The 24,102-nt window shown below is 40.1% G+C and overlaps 1 protein-coding gene and 1 long non-coding RNA gene across 6 annotated transcripts; one reads left to right on the top strand and one right to left on the bottom strand.

The window, feature by feature from the left end:
- The first annotated feature begins 253 nt into the window (after positions 1-253).
- On the top strand, positions 254-22,999 carry LOC120032412 (zinc finger protein 883-like). 4 transcript variants are annotated; one of them, XM_038978496.1, is made up of 4 exons: positions 254-564; positions 1,453-1,612; positions 2,037-3,488; positions 21,816-22,999. In XM_038978496.1, the coding sequence occupies exons 1-4, from the start codon at positions 526-528 to the stop codon at positions 22,823-22,825; spliced, it is 2,661 nt and encodes an 886-aa protein (XP_038834424.1). In that variant the 5' UTR covers positions 254-525; the 3' UTR covers positions 22,826-22,999. The 4 variants fall into 4 exon arrangements, with proteins under 4 accessions (XP_038834424.1, XP_038834423.1, XP_038834426.1 ...); XM_038978495.1 differs by having other exon boundaries at positions 1,453-1,624; XM_038978498.1 differs by lacking the exon at positions 21,816-22,999 and adding an exon at positions 11,162-12,683 and having other exon boundaries at positions 1,453-1,624; positions 2,037-4,178.
- LOC120032419 lies at positions 15,225-18,320 on the bottom strand. Of its 2 annotated transcripts, XR_005473823.1 has the most exons (4): positions 18,252-18,320; positions 17,076-17,161; positions 16,771-16,847; positions 15,225-16,497 (listed from the first exon to the last, which is right to left on the bottom strand). It is a non-coding gene; the product is annotated as an uncharacterized LOC120032419 (long non-coding RNA). The 2 variants fall into 2 exon arrangements; XR_005473822.1 differs by having other exon boundaries at positions 15,225-16,847.
- Positions 23,000-24,102: the final 1,103 nt, after the last annotated feature.

Genomic DNA, 24,102 nt, shown 5'->3' with positions numbered 1-24,102 from the left:
CCACCATTGGACTAACGTTTATTTTTGACAGGAGAATTACTTGTGAATTAGGTTTGATGCACCCATTGCAAAGACTTGCATTAACAGCTCTTTGTCCTATGTGTGCTGGTAGTGTAGAGCAGCTGCCATTATAGCAGCAGCCAAAGACCGGAAGTAGTAATTCTCAGACCCCTCAGGAGAGGCCTATTCAGAAACTCCCTCTTTGCGCATGTGTTCCAAGTGACTGCCAGGCAAGGGTAGACGACAACAGACAACAAGATTCTTAACGTTTTCTTGACTTTACTCGACTTTTCTAGATCACGGAAAATGTTATCCAGGAACTTTCTGAAGTAATGTTAGGCTACATATGACGTTTATTTGCTCGAACTTAATTCCGTTTTGATATTTAAATAGATGTTTGATTGCTCTGGTCTAGGGACGCATCATTTGCAGCCTTGCGAATCGAATTTTCTCTCCGCAAATCCCTAGTCATTATCTTTACACTACAACAAAGTAGTCAAACTGTACTGTAGCCTACAACATTTCATGTCATACAAAGAAACAATAGCTTCCACAATGGATCGGGTAAGTCTGGCTTTAACAGTATAGGCCTGCTGTGTTGTATAAAATGTCTAGGCCTAGTTTTAATCGTCTTTGATCTTTCACATTCCTGTGTTTGGTTTAAACGTCTCGACCAAAAAAACATCACGGTAAAACTTGTTGGGATTTTTTTCTTCTTCTTCAAAGTAGCCTACTACTATATCATGTTTAGGAATCTGTGACTATGAACTAATTATCTCTCCTTCCTCCCAAAGTGTTCACATTCCTTTCGAACACATTATCCATTATTTGGCCATATACTCAAGTGGCCGTTCTAACAAAGAAAATAAATGTCTTCAAAAATGGAAGTCAATCGGTAAAGAGGCAAGATCAGGTGGGACCATTATAGCCAATGAGAGGGCAGACATGCGTGTTTCCACAGCCACAAACGTCTTTATTGCATTTTATTTTATTTAAGGTTAGGCATAAAGCTAGAAGTGTCGTTAAGGTTAGGGTGAAAATCACATTTTAATAAGATCAATTGTAGAAATGGGCGTGGTTTATGGCCTTGTTTGCGGTAACTATTGAAGTCCTGGCACTACTCCCATATAAAGTGTCCTACTTTTATCAACAGCCTAATCGTTACGAAATGCATATTAGATCAAATAAGGCAGAAGCCAGATTTTGGGCCCAGTTATCCCTCTCGCTACACCTCTTCATCGCTGTTTGAAAGGAAATGACTGGTATGAGATATATGGTGGAAACTAGCCCATTCCTCCACCAATCCAATGCTCTTAGATTTGTGGGTTGTAGTGAACGATTGAACATTTGAGGAAAAATGAGATGTTCGAGGGATGCACCCGAATCAGAGGTTTAGACTAAATTAATACAATATTCGGTTTAATGTTAATCTATGTTGAATACTTCCAACAGGACAAATCTAGCCCGTTCCCCTCCACCCTCCAGGAGACAACAGGTCGATCGCCTCCCAGTACTTTACTGCTGGGTCTGGTCATCTGCAGGAAAACACCAGGGCAGAGTGGAACTGAGAGAGGAGAAGGAGAAGAGGAACATGGAGATTTGATTTCATTAAGTAAGAACCATGGTGTGTGGATTAGACTACAGTCCGCTTCTGTAACAATTTAATTGATGAAAATATCTGGTCGTTCCACCCAATTTTAAGAAGTGTACCAAAAAAAAAGTTTGATTTCACATAATTTTAACATTCTGTCAAAAAAAGCACATGTTCAACTTAATAAAATACATGTTTTGCCATCTCAAGAGGTTTAATGAAATATAAATCCTATAGTAAGAGGAAATCTGATTAATTGAATTCTCCATGTGTTCTGTATTAAATGGCACTTTATTTAATATAACAGTTTTAAAATTCAATATTAGTATGCAATTATTAAAGGAAAAATGTCAAAGTTCCCCAAAAGGCATTCATTTCATAGAAAGACATCTGTTAATGGATCTATATTTGCAAAATGTAACTATTCAATGTCTTTGTTTCACAGGGGACATCCCTAATCGTTGTTCTCTTAGTGGGAGGGGCTTATCATCTGGGGAGCCTCAACAACATCATGATGCTGACATGAAAGAGATGAGTCTCTCCAGGTCAGAACACCTCAAGAAACACCAGCAGAGACGTATAGGGAAGAAATCTCACCACTGCTGTTCTGGCTGTGGGATGAGTTTTGCTAAACAGATGGAATTGATGAATCATGAGCCGATTCACAATAGAGAGAAACCGTACCACTGCTCTCAGTGTGGGAAGAGTTTAGCTGCATCTAAAATCTTAAAATCTCATCAGAGAATTCATACAGGGGAGAGGATTTACACCTGCTTTGATTGTGGGAAATACTTCAGTCGTTCAGGAGACCTGACTGCACACCAACGCATACACACAGGAGAGAAGCCTTATAGCTGTGATCAGTGTGGGAAGAGCTTCAATCATTCAGGATCCCTGACTAAACACCAACGCATACACACAGGAGAGAAGCCTTATAGCTGTGATCAGTGTGGGAAGAGCTTCAATCAATCAGGATCCCTGACTACACACCAATGCATACACACAGGAGAGAGACCTTATAGCTGTGATCAGTGTGGGAAGAGCTTCCGTCATTCAGGATCCCTGACTACACACCAACGCATACACACAGGAGAGAAGCCTTATAGTTGTGATCAGTGTGGGAAGAGCTTCACTCATTCAGGATCCCTGACTAAACACCAACGCATACACACAGGAGAGAAGCCTTATAGCTGTGATCAGTGTAGGAAGAGCTTCAATCATTCAGGATCCCTGACTACACACCAATGCATACACACAGGAGAGAAACCTTATAGCTGTGATCAGTGTGGGAAGAGCTTCCGTCATTCAGGATCCCTGACTACACACCAACGCATGCACACAGGAGAGAAGCCTTATGGCTGTGATCAGTGTGGGAAGAGCTTCAATCATTCAGGAAACCTGACTGCACACCAACGCATACACACAGGAGAGAAGCCTTATAGCTGTGATCAGTGTGGGAAGAGCTTCAGTCGATCAGGAGCCCTGACTGCACACCAACGCATACACACAGGAGAGAAGCCTTATAGCTGTGATCAGTGTGGGAAGAGCTTCAATCAATCAGGAGCACTGACTACACACCAACGCATACACACAGGAGAGAAGCCTTATAGCTGTGATCAGTGTGGGAAGAGCTTCAATCATTCAGGAGCACTGACTACACACCAACGCATACACACAGGAGAGAAGCCTTATAGCTGTGATCAGTGTGGGAGGAGCTTCAATCATTCAGGATCCCTGTCTACACACCAATGCATACACACAGGAGAGCAGCCTTATAGCTGTGATCAGTGTGGGAAGAGCTTCAGTCGATCAGGAGACCTGACTACACACCAACGCATACACACAGGAGACAAGCCTTATAGCTGTGATCAGTGTGGGAAGAGCTTCAATCGATCAGGAGACCTGACTGCACACCAACGCATACACACAGGAGAGAGGCCTTATAGCTGTGATCAGTGTGGGAAGAGCTTCAATCGATCAGGAGCCCTGACTACACACCTACGCATACACACAGGAGAGAAGCCTTATAGCTGTGATCAGTGTGGGAAGAGCTTCAATCAATCAGGAGACCTGACTACACACCAACGCATACACACAGGAGAGAGGCCTTATAGCTGTGATCAGTGTGGGAAGAGTTTCAATCATTCAGGATCCCTGACTAAACACCAACGCATACACACAGGAGAGAGACCTTATAGCTGTGATCAGTGTGGGAAGAGTTTCAATCATTCAGGATCCCTGACTAAACACCAGCGCATACACACAGGAGAGAAGCCTTATAGATGTGATCAGTGTGGGAAGAGCTTTGCTCTATCCGGTAACCTGACTACACACCAACGCATACACACAGGAGAGAAGCCATATAGCTGTGATCAGTGTGGGAAGAGTTTCAGGAAGATAGAATACTTGACTATACACCAGCGCATACACACAGGAGAGAAACCTTATAGCTGTGATCAGTGTGGGAAGAGTTTTTCTCAAAATTCCACCCTGACTACACACCAGCTCACACACACTGGAGAGAAGCCTTACTCCTGTCTATGTGGAAAGAGATTTGCTCATTCAGGGTCACTGAAACAACACCAGAAAACACAAACATGTCATCTTTCATCTCCGGCACCGGTTCCAGATCCCTAAATAAAGTTTCAATAGAAAACATATTGTAAAGAGTCATCCATCTCCCATTCTCTATCAGTTTACTAAGTCTTATTACCAAGGTAACCTGTGTAGATAATATGCAGCTCTGGATCCATATGTATCCAGTGTCTTGGAGTGGGAGTGGTGTGTGTGTGTGGTGGGGTGGGGGTGTTCAGAGCTGTATCTTATTTCATTAACTCCTGTTATCCATTAAATACTGTAGAATAATGTTTCAACAATACAAGGTGTGTATTCATGTATTCAATAAATCTAATCCATTATCTGCTCAACAACGTCTGCTTATCACATTAATTATATGTTTTTAAAATCTATAATTTTTTACAAGGATCGCAGGCCTTTTGTATAAGTTGTTTGGTCATAAAAGATGTTCACATATTTATTGTAAAACCTTTCACCAGGTTTTAGTGTAGCTGATGGGACATACGGATATACAGAAGACATAGGACTATTATTGTAGTCAAATGATGTTCTGTGCTCGATACCACAGTCAACAAACCCAGAACCAAGAAGACCACAACCAACAACAAGACCTGAATACAAGATGATCTTTGATGCGTCCCAAATGGTACCTTGATTACTCTAGTGCACTATGTAGGGGATAGGGTGTAATTTTGTTTGCACTCTGAACACCGAAAGACCTGAACACAAGATGACTCTGCCTGGGATTCAATCAAAGTTCCAAACTGAACTTGCATTTGAAAGGTAATAACGATTGTAATCATCAGGGAAATTGTCTTTAAAAGCTGCGTTGTCGGCAGCTCAGAAGAAAGAAGTCTTTATATTTTATTGTTACTTTTTATTATTCAAAAGAGGCTTTAATATAGTATACTATAGGGTTTAATATAGTATACTATAGGGATAAATATAGTATACTATAGGGTTTAATATAGTATAATATAGGGCTTGGACAAGTTCTACATGGGTCGCGGGCTTATGGCTTGAGACTGAGCTGTGGCTAAAAGCTTTGCTTTGTATATCTGAAAGGAAGCAAGATAATTTACCAAACTCGTCATTGCACAGGTTTTGTTTTAGCTCTTTGCGTGTGTTTTAGCGAGAGGAAACTGCTGCCCATAATGTTGTAAAGTGTCATGGGTCATGGCACAACAAACTGGGAACCATTATTTTTTAACCTTAATTTAACTAGGCAAGTCAGTTAAAAACAAATTCTTATGTACAATGGCGGCCTACCCCGGCCAAATCTGAACGGCGCTGGGCCAATTGTATGCCGCCCTATGAGACTCGGCCGGATGTGATGCAGCCTAGATTCAAACCAGAGACTACAGTGACGACTCTTGCACTGAGATGCAGTGCCTTAGACCGCTACGCCAATTGGAGTCTATTACACCATCCATCCACCAGACTAGAATAGACCTACACATAGTCTGTGTGTGAAATGGCATCCTATTCCTTATATACTGTCAGGTGACATTTCAGATGCAGCCATCCTCTCTAACAGTTAGAAGCCAAACAAATGATGTCAGGAACTCCAAATGTCATTAAGTCACTATTGGGGATTGTCGATGCAATGACGTCTCACAAATCATCATCGCCATGGTGATGCTCCATGACATCATTTATTTGGATGGTTGAAGTGTTGTAGAAGAGTGGGCGTAGCAGCACTACACTCTTAGAAATAAAGGTGCTATCTAGAACCTTAAAGGGTTCTTCTGCTGTCCCCATAGGAGAACCCTTTGAAGAACCCTTTTGAGTTTCAGGTAGAACCTCTTTGGTTCCAGGTAGAACTCTTTAGGGTTCCATGTAAAACCCTTTCAACAGACCAGATGCTTTTTAACTTTCTGTGGAGAAACCGTCACCATCACATTAGGAAACTGTTGCAATGAACACTTATGAGTATGGTGGGCTGAATTTTATGGACATTCCTCCCTTAAATAAAACTTTTAAGATCAATTTGATAAAACACTTCATAGACCTACTTCTATGTGGAACTTTATGCCTTTTCTACTTTTGGTGCTCTTAACTTCATGTTGGTTTGCTATTGACAAAGTTCCAGTGAAACTCTTCTTTTCATTGACAGGTTTTCTAGTCATGGTCCTTCATTTAGAAGCATAATTTCTCTCCACACGTATATTATATCTGGAATAATCAGCACATATTGTGTAATAATAAATCTTTGTTTTTAGAATATTGGTTCAGAAATAATATCCTATTGGTGAGACAACTTGTAAATGCAGAGGGTCTTTTACTTCACTATGACTCATTCTTATCACTTTACAAGATCCCTACAACGCCTAAAGAGTTTACAATTGTTTTAGTCTCCATTCCCTCAGGTGTTGCTTTATTATTCAGGAACATGTTAAGACCCTCAGAACCTACCTTCGATTACCGCTGTTGACTCAATAGTAGTAAAGATTTGTTTTTGTTTTGGTCCATTCAACAACAGAGCGATACTTGCCTTGTATCAACAGGATTTTGTATCTATCTATATACCTAATGTCATGCCTTATTGGAATCGTTTTATTGATAATATCTGTTGTCTCACACATACGTACTTACTAACACAATTAAAGAAGTTTATTATAAAATGATTCATTCATATTACCCTGCCAACCACTACATGAAGTTAAAAAAATAGATACATTCAAATTGTACCTTTTGTAATGACCACCCAGAAACAGTGTTGCATCTTTTTTTAATGGTATTCAAGTAAATAATCTGTGGCAAGACATCAGTAGATTTATAATGGAACAAATTCATGAAGATTTGACACAATTATGGAGAGATGTCCTGCATGAATTCTTTACCTATGATAAAAAAACTATTTGGATGGATATTTGTATTTTTTGTTCACTCGCCGTACAGTAGGTGGCGGCAATACGCCAATAGGTGTAGTCTGCCATAAAACCTTAAAGAGGAACAAGACAACAGCTTAACTGTATTGTTGTAGCTGAAAACAGTTAATATCATACAAAGAAACAGTAGCTTCCAGAATGGGTCGGGTAAGTCTGTTTTTAACAGTATAGGTCTGCTGTGTTGTATAAAATGTCTAGGCCTAGTTTTCATCATCTTTGAACCTCCACATTCCTGTGTTCGGTTTAGTTCTGTTTGGAGCCGCAGGTAGTGTAGTGGTTAGAATGTTGGGCCAGTAACCGAATCCCCGAGCTGACAAGGTAAAAATATATTGTTCTGCCCCTGAACAAGGCAGTTAATCCACTGTTGATGGGCCGTCATTGTAAATAAGAATTTGTTCTTATTAACTGACGTGTCTAGTTTAATAAAGTAAAAAATAAAATACAAAGTAGCCTACAACTATATATTTTGTATTTATAATGGATCCCCATTAGCTGCCAAGGCAGCAGCTACTCTAACCTGGGGTCCAGCAAAATTAAGACAGTTAATACAATCATGTTTAGGAATCTGTGACTATGACCTAATTATATCCTTCCTCCCAGTGTGCACATGTTCACATTCCTTCACTGATTTCTTATATATTAGCCATTATTTAACCAGATATTCAAGTGGCCGTTCTAACAAAGAAAAGAAATGGCTGCAGTCCAAACACGTTGTTTTTCCCTCGGGGGTATCTCCGTCGAAACCGGATGCAGTTTGATTGCCATCTTAAGGGAGGTCTAATTCCCTAACGTTGGCTCGATTTTTTTATTTTTTATTAACAACAAATCAATACAGAAAGTACATAAGGGAACACAAGTATATATAGATTATATATAATGGACAATCGAGCTAGGGGGTACAATATCACATTACAATTACACAAGGACCTTAAGGGACATACATACACTTACAATTCGATTTAGCTTGAAGGAGCGAGTGAACAACTTTGGCACTTGCGGGGTTGATATGACCCACAATTCAATGCAAACTGTACATGTCACATGTCAAACTCTGGTGGCCGCGAAGTGTCAAATTTAATCAACAACCTGCACTCAAGGCATCTCAGCAAAATATGAAGCGAGCTTGCTAAAAAAAAATATATATATATATTGATTTTACCTTTGGAAAATTGGCTTAGTTTCGTAGTGATGAGTGCAATTCTGACATGTATTGAATAAATTACCAAACGATGGGTAACTGTAGCTAGCTACCTTGACAGGAGTGCTAGCTAGATACGTTAGCTTACAAGGTACATTGATAGCTTTAGGTTGGTTGTTTTTAAGTTAAACTTCAAGATTTCCACCAAGGACGTTGCCTCTCCGATCATCACTCCATCGCTTGGGCAAGGGACATTTAAGGTACACTCGGATGTAAAACGTCATTCAATGGCCGAGGGCTGTTGAGTTTAAAACGCAGCTGGAAGGCAATCGGGAAGAGGCAAGATCAGGTGGGACCATTATAGCCAATGAGAGGGCAGATATGCATGTTTCCACTAGTTGCCACAATGTCAAACGTCTATATCGTATTTTTATTTATTTAGGGTTATGCATAAAGTTAATGTTTTCAAGGTAAGGGTTAAAATCACATTTAAAAAGTACCAGTTGTATAAATGTGCGTGGTTTGTGGTAACTAGTGATGACCTGGCACAACTCCCATACAGTGTTTTTTTCCCCCCGAAGTTGCCGGGATGTCACGTGTCTTACTTTTACCAATACACTCCTAACAACCAACTCGTTACGAAAATGTATATATGATCAAATAAGCCAGAAGCCAGATTTTGGGCCCAGTTATCCCTCTTGCTTCTCCTCTTCCGTGTTGTTTGATATTAAATGACTGGTATAAGAAATACGGTGGAAACTAGCCCATGCCTACCAATCCAATGCTCTTAGATTTGTGGGTTGTAGTGAACGATTGAACATTTCAGGTAAAAGGGGATATTCAGGGATGCACCCAAATCAGAGGTTGAGACTGAATTAATACAATATTTGGTTTAATGATCAACTGTTAACTTCTTGTGGCCAACAGAACAAAGCTAGTCCGTCCCCCTACACTCTCCAGGAGTCCCCAGGTCGACCCCCTCTCCGTACTTTACTGCTGGTTCTGGTCGACTGCAGGAAAACACTGGGGCAGAATGGAACTGAGAGACATGAAGGAGGAGAGGAACATGGAGATTTGATTTCATTAAGTAAGAACCATGTGGATTAGATTACAGTCTGCTTCTGTAACAATTAATTCATTAATTATATATTGATTAAATATCTGGTCGTTCCACCCAATTTTGAGAAGTGTAACTTGGTCCCCCCAAAAATGTTTGATTTCACCTAATTTTAACATTCTTTCATGAAGAGCACATGTTCAGCTTCATAAAAACATGTTTTCCCATCTCAAGAGGTTATATGAAAATACATATTTTAGTAAGTGCCAGTGTGCTAAATAAAGTAGCAGGGGATTACTGAGAACAACAAAACCACTAGTTTACAATGGTGAAATAGTCCTTTAAATCAGCCATACATTTGCTTATGACAGGGGTAATGGGAGCTAGTTTTGTTCCACAGGGAGTGAAAATTGAATGCAAGCTTCAATTCTACCATATCAATTTATGGGTAAAATGGTTCACTTGTTCAGTTTTCTACAAAAAACACCAGAGAATTGATAAAAAGACTAGAACCAGCTCACCTGCCTTTGCTCTATAAAAATGACTATTTGATGTTCAATGTTTCTTTTGCCCAAAAATGTAAGGAACAGTTTCACCATATTAAAACATGGGTTGACCTTAAAATGAGGGACAGATGTAAATTAATCACTAATTACATTAAATAAATACTGTTCAGAAATGACTGTCAAAGTAACCAAATAACTAGTGCTTTACATGCACACTAATAATTTCCTATTAAACTGATTATGGCAGTAGGCTGAGTTTGGCATTAGTCATGTAAACACCTTACTCTGCTGATCTTAATTGGTGTAAGGTCATAACCGAAGGAAGCATACGCCTTTTAAAAACACCTGGTTGTCTGATCAATCTTTAGAATGGACATGTAAACACTTTAATCAGAGTTATAGAGGTGTATTTAATCTGCATGTTCTAACACAAGCAGCGCCAGCTAACTTCTTTTGACCGAGTCCAGTGAGTTCAGGAAAAACTGAAAGTATGCAGCTTAGAAATAGTTTCACATACACACTTTATACTGTTTCAAATTAACATAGTCGCTGTGGTAGAACGTTTTATTTTGATTGTCAATTTTCAGTATTTATCAAAGTCCCATCAGGTAGCGTGATTTCAGATGTGTCCATGTAAACTGGATTATTAGGGAAATTGTTCTTTCAAAGCATTTCAATGTTTTAATCAAACTCTTATACTAATTGACTATTCACAATAATTGTATTATTCTGCACTTGTAACTTTACTCAACGTTGGTAAAACTTGGATAAATTATTGTATTAGTTGGGGTAAATTTTTTTCTAGAAGTTACACAGGGTTGATGGTGGGACTTGTCACAATTCAGAATTGTCACTTTATCAAGTTTTTATTCATATTATTTCATAACAGATTTAAAATGTAATACTGGTGCACAATTTCTACTGGAAAAATATGAAAGGGACGCAAAAGGCCTTAATTTCATGTAACGCCCCATCTGTTTATGGACCCATATTTGCAAAATCTAACTATTCAATGTCTTTGTTTCACAGGGGACATCCCTAATCGTTGCTCTCTTAGTGGGAGGGGCTTATCATCTGGGGAGCCTCAACAACATCATGATGCTGACATGAAAGAGAAGAGCCTCTCCAGATCAGAACACCTCAAGAAACACCAGCATAGAGGTATAGGGAAGAAACCTCACCACTGCTGCTCTGACTGTGGGAAGAGTTTTGCTAAACAGGACTTGACTATTCATGAGCAAATTCACACCGGAGAGAAACCGTTCCACTGCTCTCAGTGTAGGAAGCGTTTCGCTGCATCTAAAACCTTAAAATCTCATCAGAGAATTCATACAGGGGAGAGGCCTTACCCCTGCTTTGATTTTGGGAAATACTTCAAACAATCAGGAACCCAGACTAAACACAAACACACAGGAGAGAAGCCTTATAACTGTGATCAGTGTGGGAAGAGTTTTGATCAATCAGGAGCCCTGACTAGACACCAACGCATACACACAGGAGAGAAGCCTTATAGCTGTGATCAGTGTGGGAAGAGTTTTACTCGAGATTACACCCTGACTGTACACCAGCGCATACACACAGGAGAGAAACCTTATCGCTGTGATCAGTGTGGGAAGAGCTTTAATCACTCAGGAGACCTGACTATACACCAACGCATACACACAGGAGAGAAGCCTTATAGCTGTGATCAGTGTGGGAAGAGTTTCAATCAATTAGGACACCTGACTAGACACCAGCGCATACACACAGGAGAGAAACCTTATAGCTGTGATCAATGTGGGAAGAGCTTCAATCAATCAGGAGACCTAACTGCACACCAGCGCATACACACAGGAGAGAAGCCTTATAGCTGTGATCAGTGTGAAAAGAGCTTCAATCGTTCAGGAAATCTGACTACACACCAACGCATACACACAGGAGAGAAGCCATATAACTGTGATCAGTGTGGGAAGAGTTTCAATCAATTAGGACAACTGATTACACACCAACGCATACACACAGGAGAGAAGCCTTATAGCTGTAATCAGTGTGGGAAGAGCTTCAATCACTCAGGAGTCCTGACTAGACACCAACGCATACACACAGGAGAGAAGCCTTATAGTTGTGATCAGTGTGGGAAGAGCTTCAATCATTCAGGTACCCTGAGTGAACACCAACGCTTACACACAGGAGAGAAACCTTACAGCTGTGATCAGTGTGGGAAGAGCTTCAATCACTCAGGACACCTGACTATACACAAACGCTTACACACAGGAGAGAAACCTTACAGCTGTGATCAGTGTGGGAAGAGCTTCAGTCAATCAGGAGACCTAACAGCACACCAGCGCATACACACAGGAGAGAGGCCTTATAGCTGTGATCAGTGTGGGAAGAGCTTCAGTCAATCAGTACACCTGACTATACACCAACGCATACACACAGGAGAGAAGCCTTATAGCTGTGATCAGTGTGGGAAGAGCTTCAATCGTTCAGGATACCTGACTACACACCAGCTCACACACACCGGAGAGAAACCTTACTCCTGTCTATGTGGAAATAGTTTTGCTCATTCAGGGTCACTGAAAAAACACCAGAAATCACAAAAATGTTTTCTTTCATCTCCCTCCTCTCCGGCAGCGGTTCCAGATCCCTAAATAAAGTTTCAATAGAAAACATCTTGTAAAGAGTCATCCATTTCCCATTCTCTAACAGTTTACTAAGTCTGATTACCATGGTAACCTGTGTAGCATAATATGCAGCTCTGGATCCATATGTATCAAGTGTCTTGGAGTAGGAGTGCTGTGTGTGTGTGGTGGAGTGGGGTGTTCAGAGCTGTATCTTATTTAATTTATTCCTTTTATCCTTTAAATAATAATAGAATAATGTTTCAACAATACTAGGTGTGTATTCATGCATTCAGTAGATCAATATATTAAATCCATTATCTGCTCAACCACATCTGCTTCTCACTTCTTTTATATGTTTTTTTATATGGACCAGAGGCCTCTAGAATAAGTTTGCTCCAAAAAGATCTAGACATATTTATTGTAAAACCATTTACCAGGTTTAAGTGCAGCTGATGGGCCATACAGAAGAATGCTGCTATAGGAAATGTAGTTGTGGTTCTCATCCTCTGTCTCTCTGGCTTCATGTGGTTCAGGTGAGCATTTTTCTAAAGACTTATCTTTCACTTTATCAGTTTGATTGTTATTCAATGACTGATTCATTAATCTGATTCATTAATTAAAAAACATGAAGAAAGCCTCCAAATCTGACAAGGGTCACAGCAGGGAATGGACAGGTGAGTTGAGGTCAAAATGTTTTTTTTTTTTTTCAGATCTTTTCATCAGTGCTCGATTTATTTTGCCTGGCACAGTGGAACCAATGGAATCGTCCCAAGGTATGTTTATCTGTCTTTTCTCCTCTCCGGGGAGACTCAGTCCAGTGTATGACAACGTCTCAGGCAGCACAGACGAGCAGGGTGACGTTCACTATGCCAATGTCCACCTATCTTGCTCCAATAACCAGGAAGTGCCTCTGTACTCCACTGTCCAACCTCCTCAACCCCAGAAAGGGGATGAGGATGTCCAGTACGTTGTTGTGAAATTCAACAGCCCCAGTGCTGCTACTCGGTGAGCAGGTCCAGCTATTACAACATCTCAAGAGAATTTTGAAATGAGATGGTACTTGTGCTTGACATGTTGGAATGCATACAATACTTGTATGTTATGCAGACCAGCAGTTGTTTCGTTTAAATGTATTAACATCTAGATGATTACTTAAAATGAGACCCCAGAAGTGAAGATTGATGATGACGTAGCGTCTCCTTTCATAACAGACCCCCGGCACAAGAAGCTGAGGAACCCTCTGTGCTCGATACCACAGTCAACAAACCCAGAACCAAGAAGACCACAACCAACAGACCTGAATACAAGATGATCTTTGATGCGTCCCAAATGGTACCTCTAGTGCACTATGTAGGGGATAGGGTCTAATTTTGGATGCACTCTGAACACAAGATGACTCTGCCTGGGATTCAATCAAAGTTCCATACTGAACTTGCATTTGAAAGGTAATAACGATTGTAATCAGGGAAATTGTCTTTTAAAGCTGTGTTAGCAGCTCAGAAGAAGTCTTTCTATTTTTGTTACTTTTTATTATTAAAAATCGGGTCTACTATAGGGTTTAATATAGTATACTATTGGGTTTAATATAGTATACTATAGGGTCTACAATAGGGTTTAATATAGTATACTATAGGGTCTACTATAGGGTTTAATATAGTATACTATTGGGTTTAATATAGTATACTATAGGGGCTACTATAGGGTTTAATATAGTATACTATTGGGTTTAATACAGTATACTATTGGGTTTAATATAGTATACTATAGGGTCTACAATAGGGTTTAATATAGTATACTGTGTGGCTTTCACAAGGGCGGTAGTAGCACTGGACTTTGGTAGGTAGGCATACTGATTTGTGCACTCAGATAAAACTGTTGGCATTAGTTATTTATTTTTATTAAGCTCTCCTGGATTTTTCCAAGGCATGAAGTTTGACTGGAGGCCCATCTCTCTCTCTCGTTGTACATGGTTTTGACACTGGGTAAGGGACACACATTGGCAATCTTCCAGGCAGCAGGAACAGTCCCCAGCCAGTAGTAGGTGTTAACAATGTGTGTCATGACAGGTGCTAGATCTTCTGCATGCTCTTTAAGTAGCCAGGCTGGCATGCCAACAGGCCCACATGCTTCAGTGGGTTCAGTCTGGTTAGAGCTTGCTTTATCTGGCTAATGCGGCACAGCTCAACCTGCCTTGTAGGCATGGGGAGGGGGAAGGTGGCAAGAGGTGTGGTGCTTGTGTAACAGATGTATAATGTACTCTCCATGCGTTGTGTTTTCTCAAAATAAACGGCCAGTGGTCCCAGTTGAGCATCATTTATTTCTGTTGTTAAATGGGAAACAGCACGTTAGTTGTGCAGGGCTTAACAGTATTGATGGCTGTCGATGGCAAAATCCCTTGCATCACATTTTCCTACTGGGCGAACAAAATACAAAAATACAATACAAAATATAACATGTGTAAATACCTGTTGTTAAATGGGAAACGTTAGTTGTGCAGGGCTTAACAGTATTGATGGCTGTCGATGGCAAAATCTGTAGCATGAAGACAACTGTGTTAGCAGTGGCTTATGTGACCATGACATCGGTGTATGCCAGCTAACACACTTATTTACAGCAATCATATGCCAAAGCACATTCCAGAAAGCCCCTCAATCCCTAACAGGCACCATATACCCACACATGTATAAATCAGTAACGTACAGCAAACTTGTACACATTGTAAAATAGAAAACAGTATTCAGAACGCGACCTACCCCTTGCATCACATTTTTTGACCTGACGTTCGCGATCTCCCCCTATCTGCAAGCGGGGCCAATCACAACACACCTTATTATCATCAGAGTTGAACTAACCAATAAGAATGCTTGAACATTAAATACACATTTCTTTAGAGGCAAGTGGAAACATAACCAACCCTGTTACACTTGTCCATGCTTCAGCAAATAATACATTAAAAACATCGTTGTCTTCAATTCCCTCGACCTGTTTTCTTTTGTCCCAGTCCTTTGTTAATGTAGTCCCACAATTCCTTAGGGGTTTTCTTATTTAGGTCCTGGATTTCAGTTTTGTAGTAGTTTGTCTTTGATAAGCGTTTGCACTGTGTTCCTGTATTTTCTCCATTCCATTGTTTTGCCCCATCTGTAGTGCTGCATGTTATACCTGCAGCACTGCTCCAGAGGTGTCAGGATAGAGGGTTCGCTTTTAGAGTGGCCTCCAAACCTGTAGTCCGCACAAATACAGTGTCAATGTTACAATAAACGAACGTCAGTTAGCTAGCATTCGAGGGCTGACTGTTCACAAATATTTGTGCAGTGTAAAAATAAAATTGTGTTAAATCGTGTAGTCTGACTATTGCAGTAGGCTACTGTTCATGTGCTAGCTAATAGCAAGAAATCCAGACGAGAACGTTAAAGCATCCAGGCAGCAGAGATGAGCTCGTCATTAGTTCGCTAACGTTTGCTATATTGTAGCTATAAAGCATTATGTTTAATGTTATTTTGAAAGAACTATTTTATTGTATACAAGTTACATAAATAGACAGAAGGGGGTTGGTTAAAAATGCAGTATATTTGGCTATAGCTTAGTTTAGAAAAAATACTTACCTTAATTTTCGACCGGATAACAAATACCATATAGGGATACGTTACAATTTAGAATAACAAACATCTTATGAAACAGCTGTGAAAACCAATATAGCAATATTTTAGATTTAAATACATAACCATTGATATTTTTTTGGTACGTGTCAATTTACTTTCAGATTTGTTTGTACATTCACATGGCAATAAGAGTGAAATACAGAATTCTGGTGTGTGGAATAGAGTGGGTCTTGTGTGTATGGGAGGTTCTGCCTGTCACTTGTTTTTCCAGCAGGTAGTGGACTCGAAGAGGGAAACTGCAAAGTCCAGGCGCTGCTGCCCTCTTTGTTCTGAGTGTTTGTAGTGCTAGTGTTTTTAGCTAATCTGTGCAGCTCACATTATGTGCCCAGTATGATAGTTGTCGTGCTCTTTCTTAGTAGATAATGACAACATGACAATAACAGTAGCTGATGTAATGAAAAGTTGGAGGGTTGTTGGTAATGGAGGACATCAGATGCATCCATGTCTGGGTGTTAGGCAGAACCCCTAGGTCCTGGAGAACAGGAGCAGAGAAAAGGGAGCAGGGTAGGAGACAGACGTAAACAAGCAAACACACAGGTTAAATGATTATCAGGTATGTAATAATAGTTATTGAATGATTTAATTTAAAATGTTTGATTAGACATGCAATGTTAATGGCAGACAGAAAAGAAAGGATACACGTCTAATTTTTGATGTCAGTGGGGTTGGTATGATCCCTGGAAAAGAGATGAGTTGTGAGAAACTCCAGGGTGGCGGCATGACCACTGGAGTCAATAATTATTACCTGGTCAAAAACCTCCACATTCTTCTCAGTCCGTGCCTGAAGGTGATCTTCGAAGGCATTCTGATCTGCTTTGACAACTTCCACATCAGGTGGAGTATCAGTGACAAAGTACTTTATACAAAAAACAGCTAGATAAAAACACTAAGTCAATGAAAAAAAATATATACTACAGTATATGCAATAATGTTATATACAATTGCATTGTTTACGTCAGTTAACTGCTGCGGATCCCCTCCATATAGCGGGCGCTAGAGTCAATACTCTGGAGGCCTGGACACTGCTGTGTTGTGTGAAATGATAATTACCTTCAGATTGTCCTTCCACCATTCCTGGTACCCGTCAAGGGACTCGCCCGTTGGTCTGTTCATCCAAACGTGTAGTCACCATACATCTACACATTAAATATAAAACTCACTGTACTATCAGTGTCAAATTCGAAAAAACTCAAAATTACTGGACGCCTATGCGAAACAATGCTACTGTGACCTTCCTGGTCCCGTTCCTCAAGTCAGTGAGTCAACCAATGAAGGAGTAATGGATGGATAGTTCATTTATTTCCAAAGCTGCAATCATGGGACACACAGTATGGATAAATGATGAGTAGTCGACGGGATATAAATAGCACTCCTAAAGTAGATGCATTTTCAAGTTAGCTGCCAACTTCAGAGGGAACGTTAGCTTGCATAAAACCCACATGGCAAACTGAGATTCGGCAAATATCAGAGTGGTTTATTTGACGCCAAACCAACAACATTAGTTACTAATAACATAAATTGCGATTTAAAAGGTGGACTTTGTAATGTAATGTCAACTTTATACATTTCTATCCCGGGATCATTCAACGTTCAACTCACCCACAGCAATTCTCCATAGATCTACTGTGGATTACCTAGAATTCCATACCTTTATCACTGAGTGTATTTGACAATTTAAGCACACTGATCCACCAGGAGGTGGCATAATACCCATTTTATGCAGGAATTTAATAACTTAATTACACTGTTACACTACAACCATTACATTAATAATGACATTGACTAAAACCAACTAGGCTAGAGCTAACTACTAAAGCGCTCAACCAAGCTAAATTTGGTTAGCATCAAGCTAGCGAACTGTTAAACGCTATTTTCGTACAAATATTAACACTAACACATTTTTTTGTGACATCACATATTTAAATATATTACCTAAAGTAAACTGAGCCTTTGTTCATAGAAAATAAAACAAATTGGATCTAAAAAGTTGAAGAAGAAAAAAGTACAGCAAGTTTGGACGCCATGTTGATCCCTTCTTATTCATATAAAGTTTAAACCATTAACGTTAGCAGTTTAGCCTAACTCCATTAACTTACAATGGAGAAAATACCAACCCGTTTTTCGCTGTTAAAACTGCCCTCAAACGTCACCAAAATCATGGACTAAGTAATTAACCATGTTACCTCAATATTTTTAAGTCATATTGCATTTTCGCTCATTACATACCTGAATTAATAGGGTAAAATTATGAGACGGTGAAACGTTCGTTTTCAGAACTAGTCAAAGTCTCCATCATGAAGAAGAAATGTTAAATATATCACTAACTCACTTCATTGACGTCACAGCTCCCCTAGCGGCAGTAATTATGTACTTACATTAAATGCAAATGAGAGTCATTCCTGGGAGACAAAATAAACAAAATAAAACATCCAAAATATGACCGTACATATGTGACCGTACAAAAACGACCATATGACCGTACAAAAACGTGACATTAAGCCTTAAAATGGAGTCTCAGGTTGTAGAGGGGTATTTTGATCAGAATTAAAATTGTATTTGATTTTACTAGGCACGTCAGTTAAGAACAAATTCTTATTTACAACGATCCTGGACGACGCTGGGCCAATTGTGCGCCACCCTTTGGGACTCCCAAACACGGCCAGTTGAGATACAGCCTGGAATCAAACCAGGGTCCATAGTAACGCCTCTAGCACTGAGATGTAGTACCTTAGACCGCTGCGCCACTCGGGAGCCCCGAAATACAATCTGCCCAAATATTTAAATGTTCTGTTGAGGAGCTCAGAAAAGTACATCCTCACATGGCGCCGCCCCTCTGGGAATTTGGGGATTAACAACATTTTTGTTTTTGTGTATGATGATGATGGTGGTACTGTATCCCCTCCTCCCGCATTCATTTCCCACAATGGACTTTTCCCCCCCGTTCACTACCCGTCCAGTAGGTGGCGGCAATACGCCAATAGGCGTAGTCTGACATTAAACCTTAAAGAAGAAGAAGATAACAAAGTAGCCTAACTGTACTGTTGTAGCCGACCACATTTCATGTCTTACAAAGAAACAATAGCTTCCACAATGGATCGGGTAAGTCTGGTTTTAACAGTATATGCCTGCTGTGCTGTATAAAATGTCTAGGCCTAGTTTTCATCATCTTTGCACCTCCACATTCCTGTTTTCGGTTAAATGTCGTTACAAAATAAAATAAAAGACAGTAAAACTTGTTGGGATTTTTTTTTACTTCAACAAAGTAGCCTATTTAGGAATCTGTGGCTATAACCTAATTATCTCTCCTTCCTCACAAAGTGTGCACATGTTAAAATTCCTTCACTGATTTCGAACACTATCCATTATTTGACCAGATGTTCAAGTGGCCGCTCGAACAAAGAAAAAAAATATAAAAAAATGTAAGGCAATCGTGAAGAGTCAAGATCACGTGGGACCATAATATGCAATGAGGGCAGATGTGCGTGTTTCCACTAGTTACCACAGCCACAAAGTCAAATGTCTATATCGTGTTTTTATTTATTAGGGTTAGGCATAAAGTTAGAAGTGGCGCAGTCTAAGTCACTCCGTGTCAATGCTAGAGGCGTCACTACAGACACCCTGGTTCGAATCCCATAGGGCGGCGCACAATTGGCCCAGCTTCATCCGGGTTTGGCCAGTGTAGGCCGTCATTGTAAATAATAATTTGTTCTTAACTGACATGCCTAGTTTAAATAAAGGTTAAGTAAAAAAGTAGTATGGTTAGGGTTAAAATAAAATCCATTGTAGAAATGGGCGTGGTTTATGACTTCTATGACTAGTGACGACCAGGCACTACTCCCATATAAAGTGTTCTACTTTTATCAATACACTCATAACAACCTAATCGTTACGAAATTTATATTCGATCAAATAAGTCAGAAACCAGATTCTGGGCCCAGTTATCCCTCTCGCTTCGCCTCTAAATTGCTGTTTGAAATGAAATGACTGGTATGAGATATATGGTGGAAACTAGCCCAAGCTTCCACCAATCTAATGCTCTTAGATTTGTGGGTTGTAGTGAACAATTGAACATTTCAAGGAAAATGAGATTTAATAAGAGATGCACTCAAATCAATCAGAGGTTTAGACTAAATGAATACAATATTTGGTTTAATTATACACGTTTTAATACTTCTTGCGGCCAACAGGACAACGCTAGCCCGTTCCCCTCCACCCTCCCGGAGTCCCCATGTCAAACGCCTCCCAGTTCCGCTTTACTGCTGGATCTTGTCGACTGCAGGAAAACACCGGGGCAGAGTGGAACTGAGACAGGAGAAAAGAAGGAAGATGGAGATTTCATTTCATTAAGTAAGAACCATGGTGTGTAGATTAGACTACAGTCTGCTTCTGAAACAATAGCGGAGGTGCATAAAGATGGCGGCCCGCATGTACTTACCACAAATTCCTTGTTTTGCTGAGTTCACTGTATTCTACATTGCTCTTTTTTTCTTTTTTTTTTACTGTTTTTTGGTATGGTCATTAGCGCAGTAAACATGATCCCAATTTTTGCTTCAAGACGGCGGCGATTTGAAAAATCAAAAAAGTAGATTGTGCTGATATATTGGAACATTGAACCATGTCGCACACCGTAGTTCCAAAACTCAGTAGATGGTGCTAAAACAATGATGTCATATCAGAATTCTGCCATCTCTTTGCACTTTAGTCATTCATTGATTAATGATATATTGATGAAAATATCTGGGTAGTTCCACCCATTTTTAAAAGTAACTTAAAATTAGGTGAAATATATATATTTAACATTGTCATAAAAAGAACATGTTCAATTTCATGAAAAACATGTTTTTCCCATCTCAAGACATTGAATAAAAATATAACTATACTAAGTGCCTATGTGCCAAATAAAGTAACAGGGTTGACAGTAAAATAGTCATAAATCAGCCACCAATTCACTTGTGACGGGGAATCAGCCACCAATTCACTTGTGACGGGGAATCAGCCACCAATTCACTTGTGACGGGGAATGGAAGCTTGTTTTTTTGCAACAGTTAGTGTCAATTTAATGCAATCCAGAAAATGGAATTGTTCAAAGATTACTAGCATGTCTATGTATGGGTAAATGGGTTGACTTGCTCAGTTTTCCACCACAAAACAGCTTAAGTTGACAATCGAAGTAACGCTGTTAAAAACACCTGTTTCTCTGAGCAATTTTTCAATTTATTAGGACATGTCAAGGCCTTCATCAGATTCATAGAGGCATATTTAATCTGCATATGTTCTAGCATGAGCAGCGCAAGTTTCCTTCATGCTTCTCAAAACTAACATGTTTGCGGTGGAAGTACATTTATTTAGATTGCCAATTTTCAGCATTTATCAAAGTTCCATCAGGTAGCCTGATTTCAGATGTCCATATTATTCAATGTCTTTGTTTCACAGGGGACAGCCCTAATCGTTGCTCTCTCAGTGGGAAGGGCTTATCATCTGGGGAGCCTCGACAACATCATGATGCTGACAAGAAAGAGAAGAGTCTCTCCAAATCAGAACACCTCAAGAAACAGAAGCAGAGACGTATAGGGAAGAAACCTCACCACTGCTGCTTTGACTGTGGGAAGAGTTCTGCTAAACAGAGGGAATTGGTCATTTACAAGCAGATTCACACTGGGAGAAAAATGTACCGCTGCTCTCAGTGTGGGAAGAGTTTTGCTGCATCTAAAACCTTACAATCTCAGAGAATTCATACAGAGGAGAGGCCTTACCCCTGCTTTGATTGTGGGAAGAGCTTCAGTCAATCAGGAGCCCTGACTACACACCTACGCATACACACAGGAGAGAAGCCTTATAGCTGTGATCAGTGTGGGAAGAGCTTTGCTCTATCTGGAAACCTGAGTACGCACCAGCGTGTACACACAGGAGAGAAGCCTTATAGCTGTGATCAGTGTGGGAAAGGCTTCAATCAATCAGGAAACCTGACTATGCACCAGCGTGTACACACAGGAGAGAAGCCTTATAGCTGTGATCAGTGTGGGAAGAGCTTTGCTCTATCCGGAAACCTGACTAGACACCAGCGCATACACACAGGAGAGAAGCCTTATAGCTGTCATCAGTGTGGGAAGAGTTTCAATCAATCAGGAGAACTGACTAGACACCAACGCATACACACAGGAGAGAAGCCTTATAGCTGTGATCAGTGTTGGAAGAGCTTTTCTCTGTCCGAAGACCTGACTAGACACCAGTGCATACACACAGGAGAGAAGCCTTATAGCTGTGACCAGTGTGGTAAGAGCTTCATGGATTCAGGTAGTCTGACTAGACACCAGCGCATACACACAGGAGAGAAGCCTTATAGCTGTGATCAGTGTGGGAGGAGCTTCATGGATTCAGGTAGTCTGACTAGACACCAGCGAATACACACAGGAGCGAAGCCTTATAGCTGTGATCAATGTGGGAAGAGTTTTGCTCAATATTCCACTCTGACTGCACACCAACGCATACACACAGGAGAGAAGCCTTATATCTGTGATCAGTGTGGGAAGAGCTTCAATCGTTCAGGAGCCCTGACTACACACCAACGCATACACACTGGAGAGAAGCCTTATAGCTGTGATCAGTGTGGGAAGAGCTTCAATCATTCAGGAGCCCTTACTAGACACCAGCTCACACACACTGGAGAGAAACCTTACTCTTGTCTATGTGGAAAGAGCTTTGCTCGTTCAGGGTCACTGAAACATCACCAGAAAGCATCTCCCTCCTCCGGCACCGGTTACAGTTCTCTGAAGATAGTTTCAATAGAAAACATATTGTAAAGAGTCATCCATCTCCCATTCTCTAACAGTTTAAGTCTGATTACCATGGTAACCTGTGTAGCATAAAATGCAGCTCTGGATCCATATGTATCAAGTGTCTTGGAGTAGGAGTGGTGTGTGTGTGTGGTGGGGTGGAGGTGTTCAGAGCTGTATCTTATTTCATTAACTCATATTATCCATTAAATAATGTAGAATAATGTTTCAACAATACTAGGTGTGTATTCATGTATTCAAAAGATCAATAAATTACATCCATTATCTGCTCAACATCTGCTTATCACATTCATTTTATGTTTTTATTATCTATGATAATAAAACATGTATAAGGAGCATAGGCCTCTTGTATAATTAGTTTGGTCCTAAAAGATGTTCACATATTATTGTAAAACCCTTCACCAGGTTTTAGTGTAGCTGATGGGACATGGAAGTACAGAAGACATAGGACTATTGGTGTGGTCAAATTATGTTGTTGTATTTATTTTAAAGGATTTTAATAGTGATATCTTTCAACTTTCCTTATTGTATTTTAAGTGTGCTCCAGAAAGATGTTCACACATTTGGTTGTTAGGATGAGGCGTCAAGGCGTCATCAGTACTTATAGGTCATGTCAACCACAGATCTCACACTTTTCTGTTTTTTCACGACCAGTAACATCTCCCCTACCAAACTCCTCTCTCTTCACTCTGGAAATACACTTGATAATATTGTTTTGGAAATTCTACACAGGGGTCACTCGAAGTCAAACTTAAATGAATCATTGTTTATTCACAGTTAACTGGAGAGTTTCCAACCAACTCAATGCACCATAGTACACATCGATCTGGAGCTCTGCTGGGGCAGTCCCAGCAGTTGTCCTATATACGGCTAAACTAAAATCTACAGAACATGAATTGGTTCCTGCATGTGACTGGCTGTTATCCCTCAGGCTCAGTTTCCCAAGAAACTGATCAATGTCTCCTATCTTAACATCCAGAACATATTCTGGGTGTTCTGCCAACTGGTCTGAGGGTCACAGTCACCTGCATGAACCAAAACCGAGTGAGAGAAGAGCGAGCACTCTCTTCAGAAATAAAATTCCAGCCCAATATCCTATACATTACCATTCTACTTATTTTTGGTGAGTTGTTACGTGGAACAATGCTTGCATGAAAATATTGTAAAACATTATCTGGAATGTGGTTTCATGTTTTCTTGTTTTGTTTTACATTGCTGATTGCATATTCATTTTTAAAATATGTATATATTTTTTATGTTTAATTGTATTATGTAGAAGAGAC

The sequence above is a fragment of the Salvelinus namaycush genome, chromosome 39 (genome assembly GCF_016432855.1).
Source record: "Salvelinus namaycush isolate Seneca chromosome 39, SaNama_1.0, whole genome shotgun sequence".
In the NCBI taxonomy this organism is placed as follows: domain Eukaryota; kingdom Metazoa; phylum Chordata; class Actinopteri; order Salmoniformes; family Salmonidae; genus Salvelinus; species Salvelinus namaycush.
This window is presented reverse-complemented; position numbering and strand designations above follow the sequence as displayed.

Bases quoted from the DNA above. Each gene is read 5' to 3' on its own strand.
- LOC120032412 (XM_038978498.1), top strand. From the start codon at position 526: ATGTCATACAAAGAAACAATAGCTTCCACAATGGATCGG. The intron at 565-1,452 runs GTAAGTCTGGCT...TACTTCCAACAG, and splicing joins TAGCTTCCACAATGGATCGG to GACAAATCTAGCCCGTTCCC. The intron at 1,625-2,036 runs GTGTGTGGATTA...TTTGTTTCACAG, and splicing joins TTCATTAAGTAAGAACCATG to GGGACATCCCTAATCGTTGT.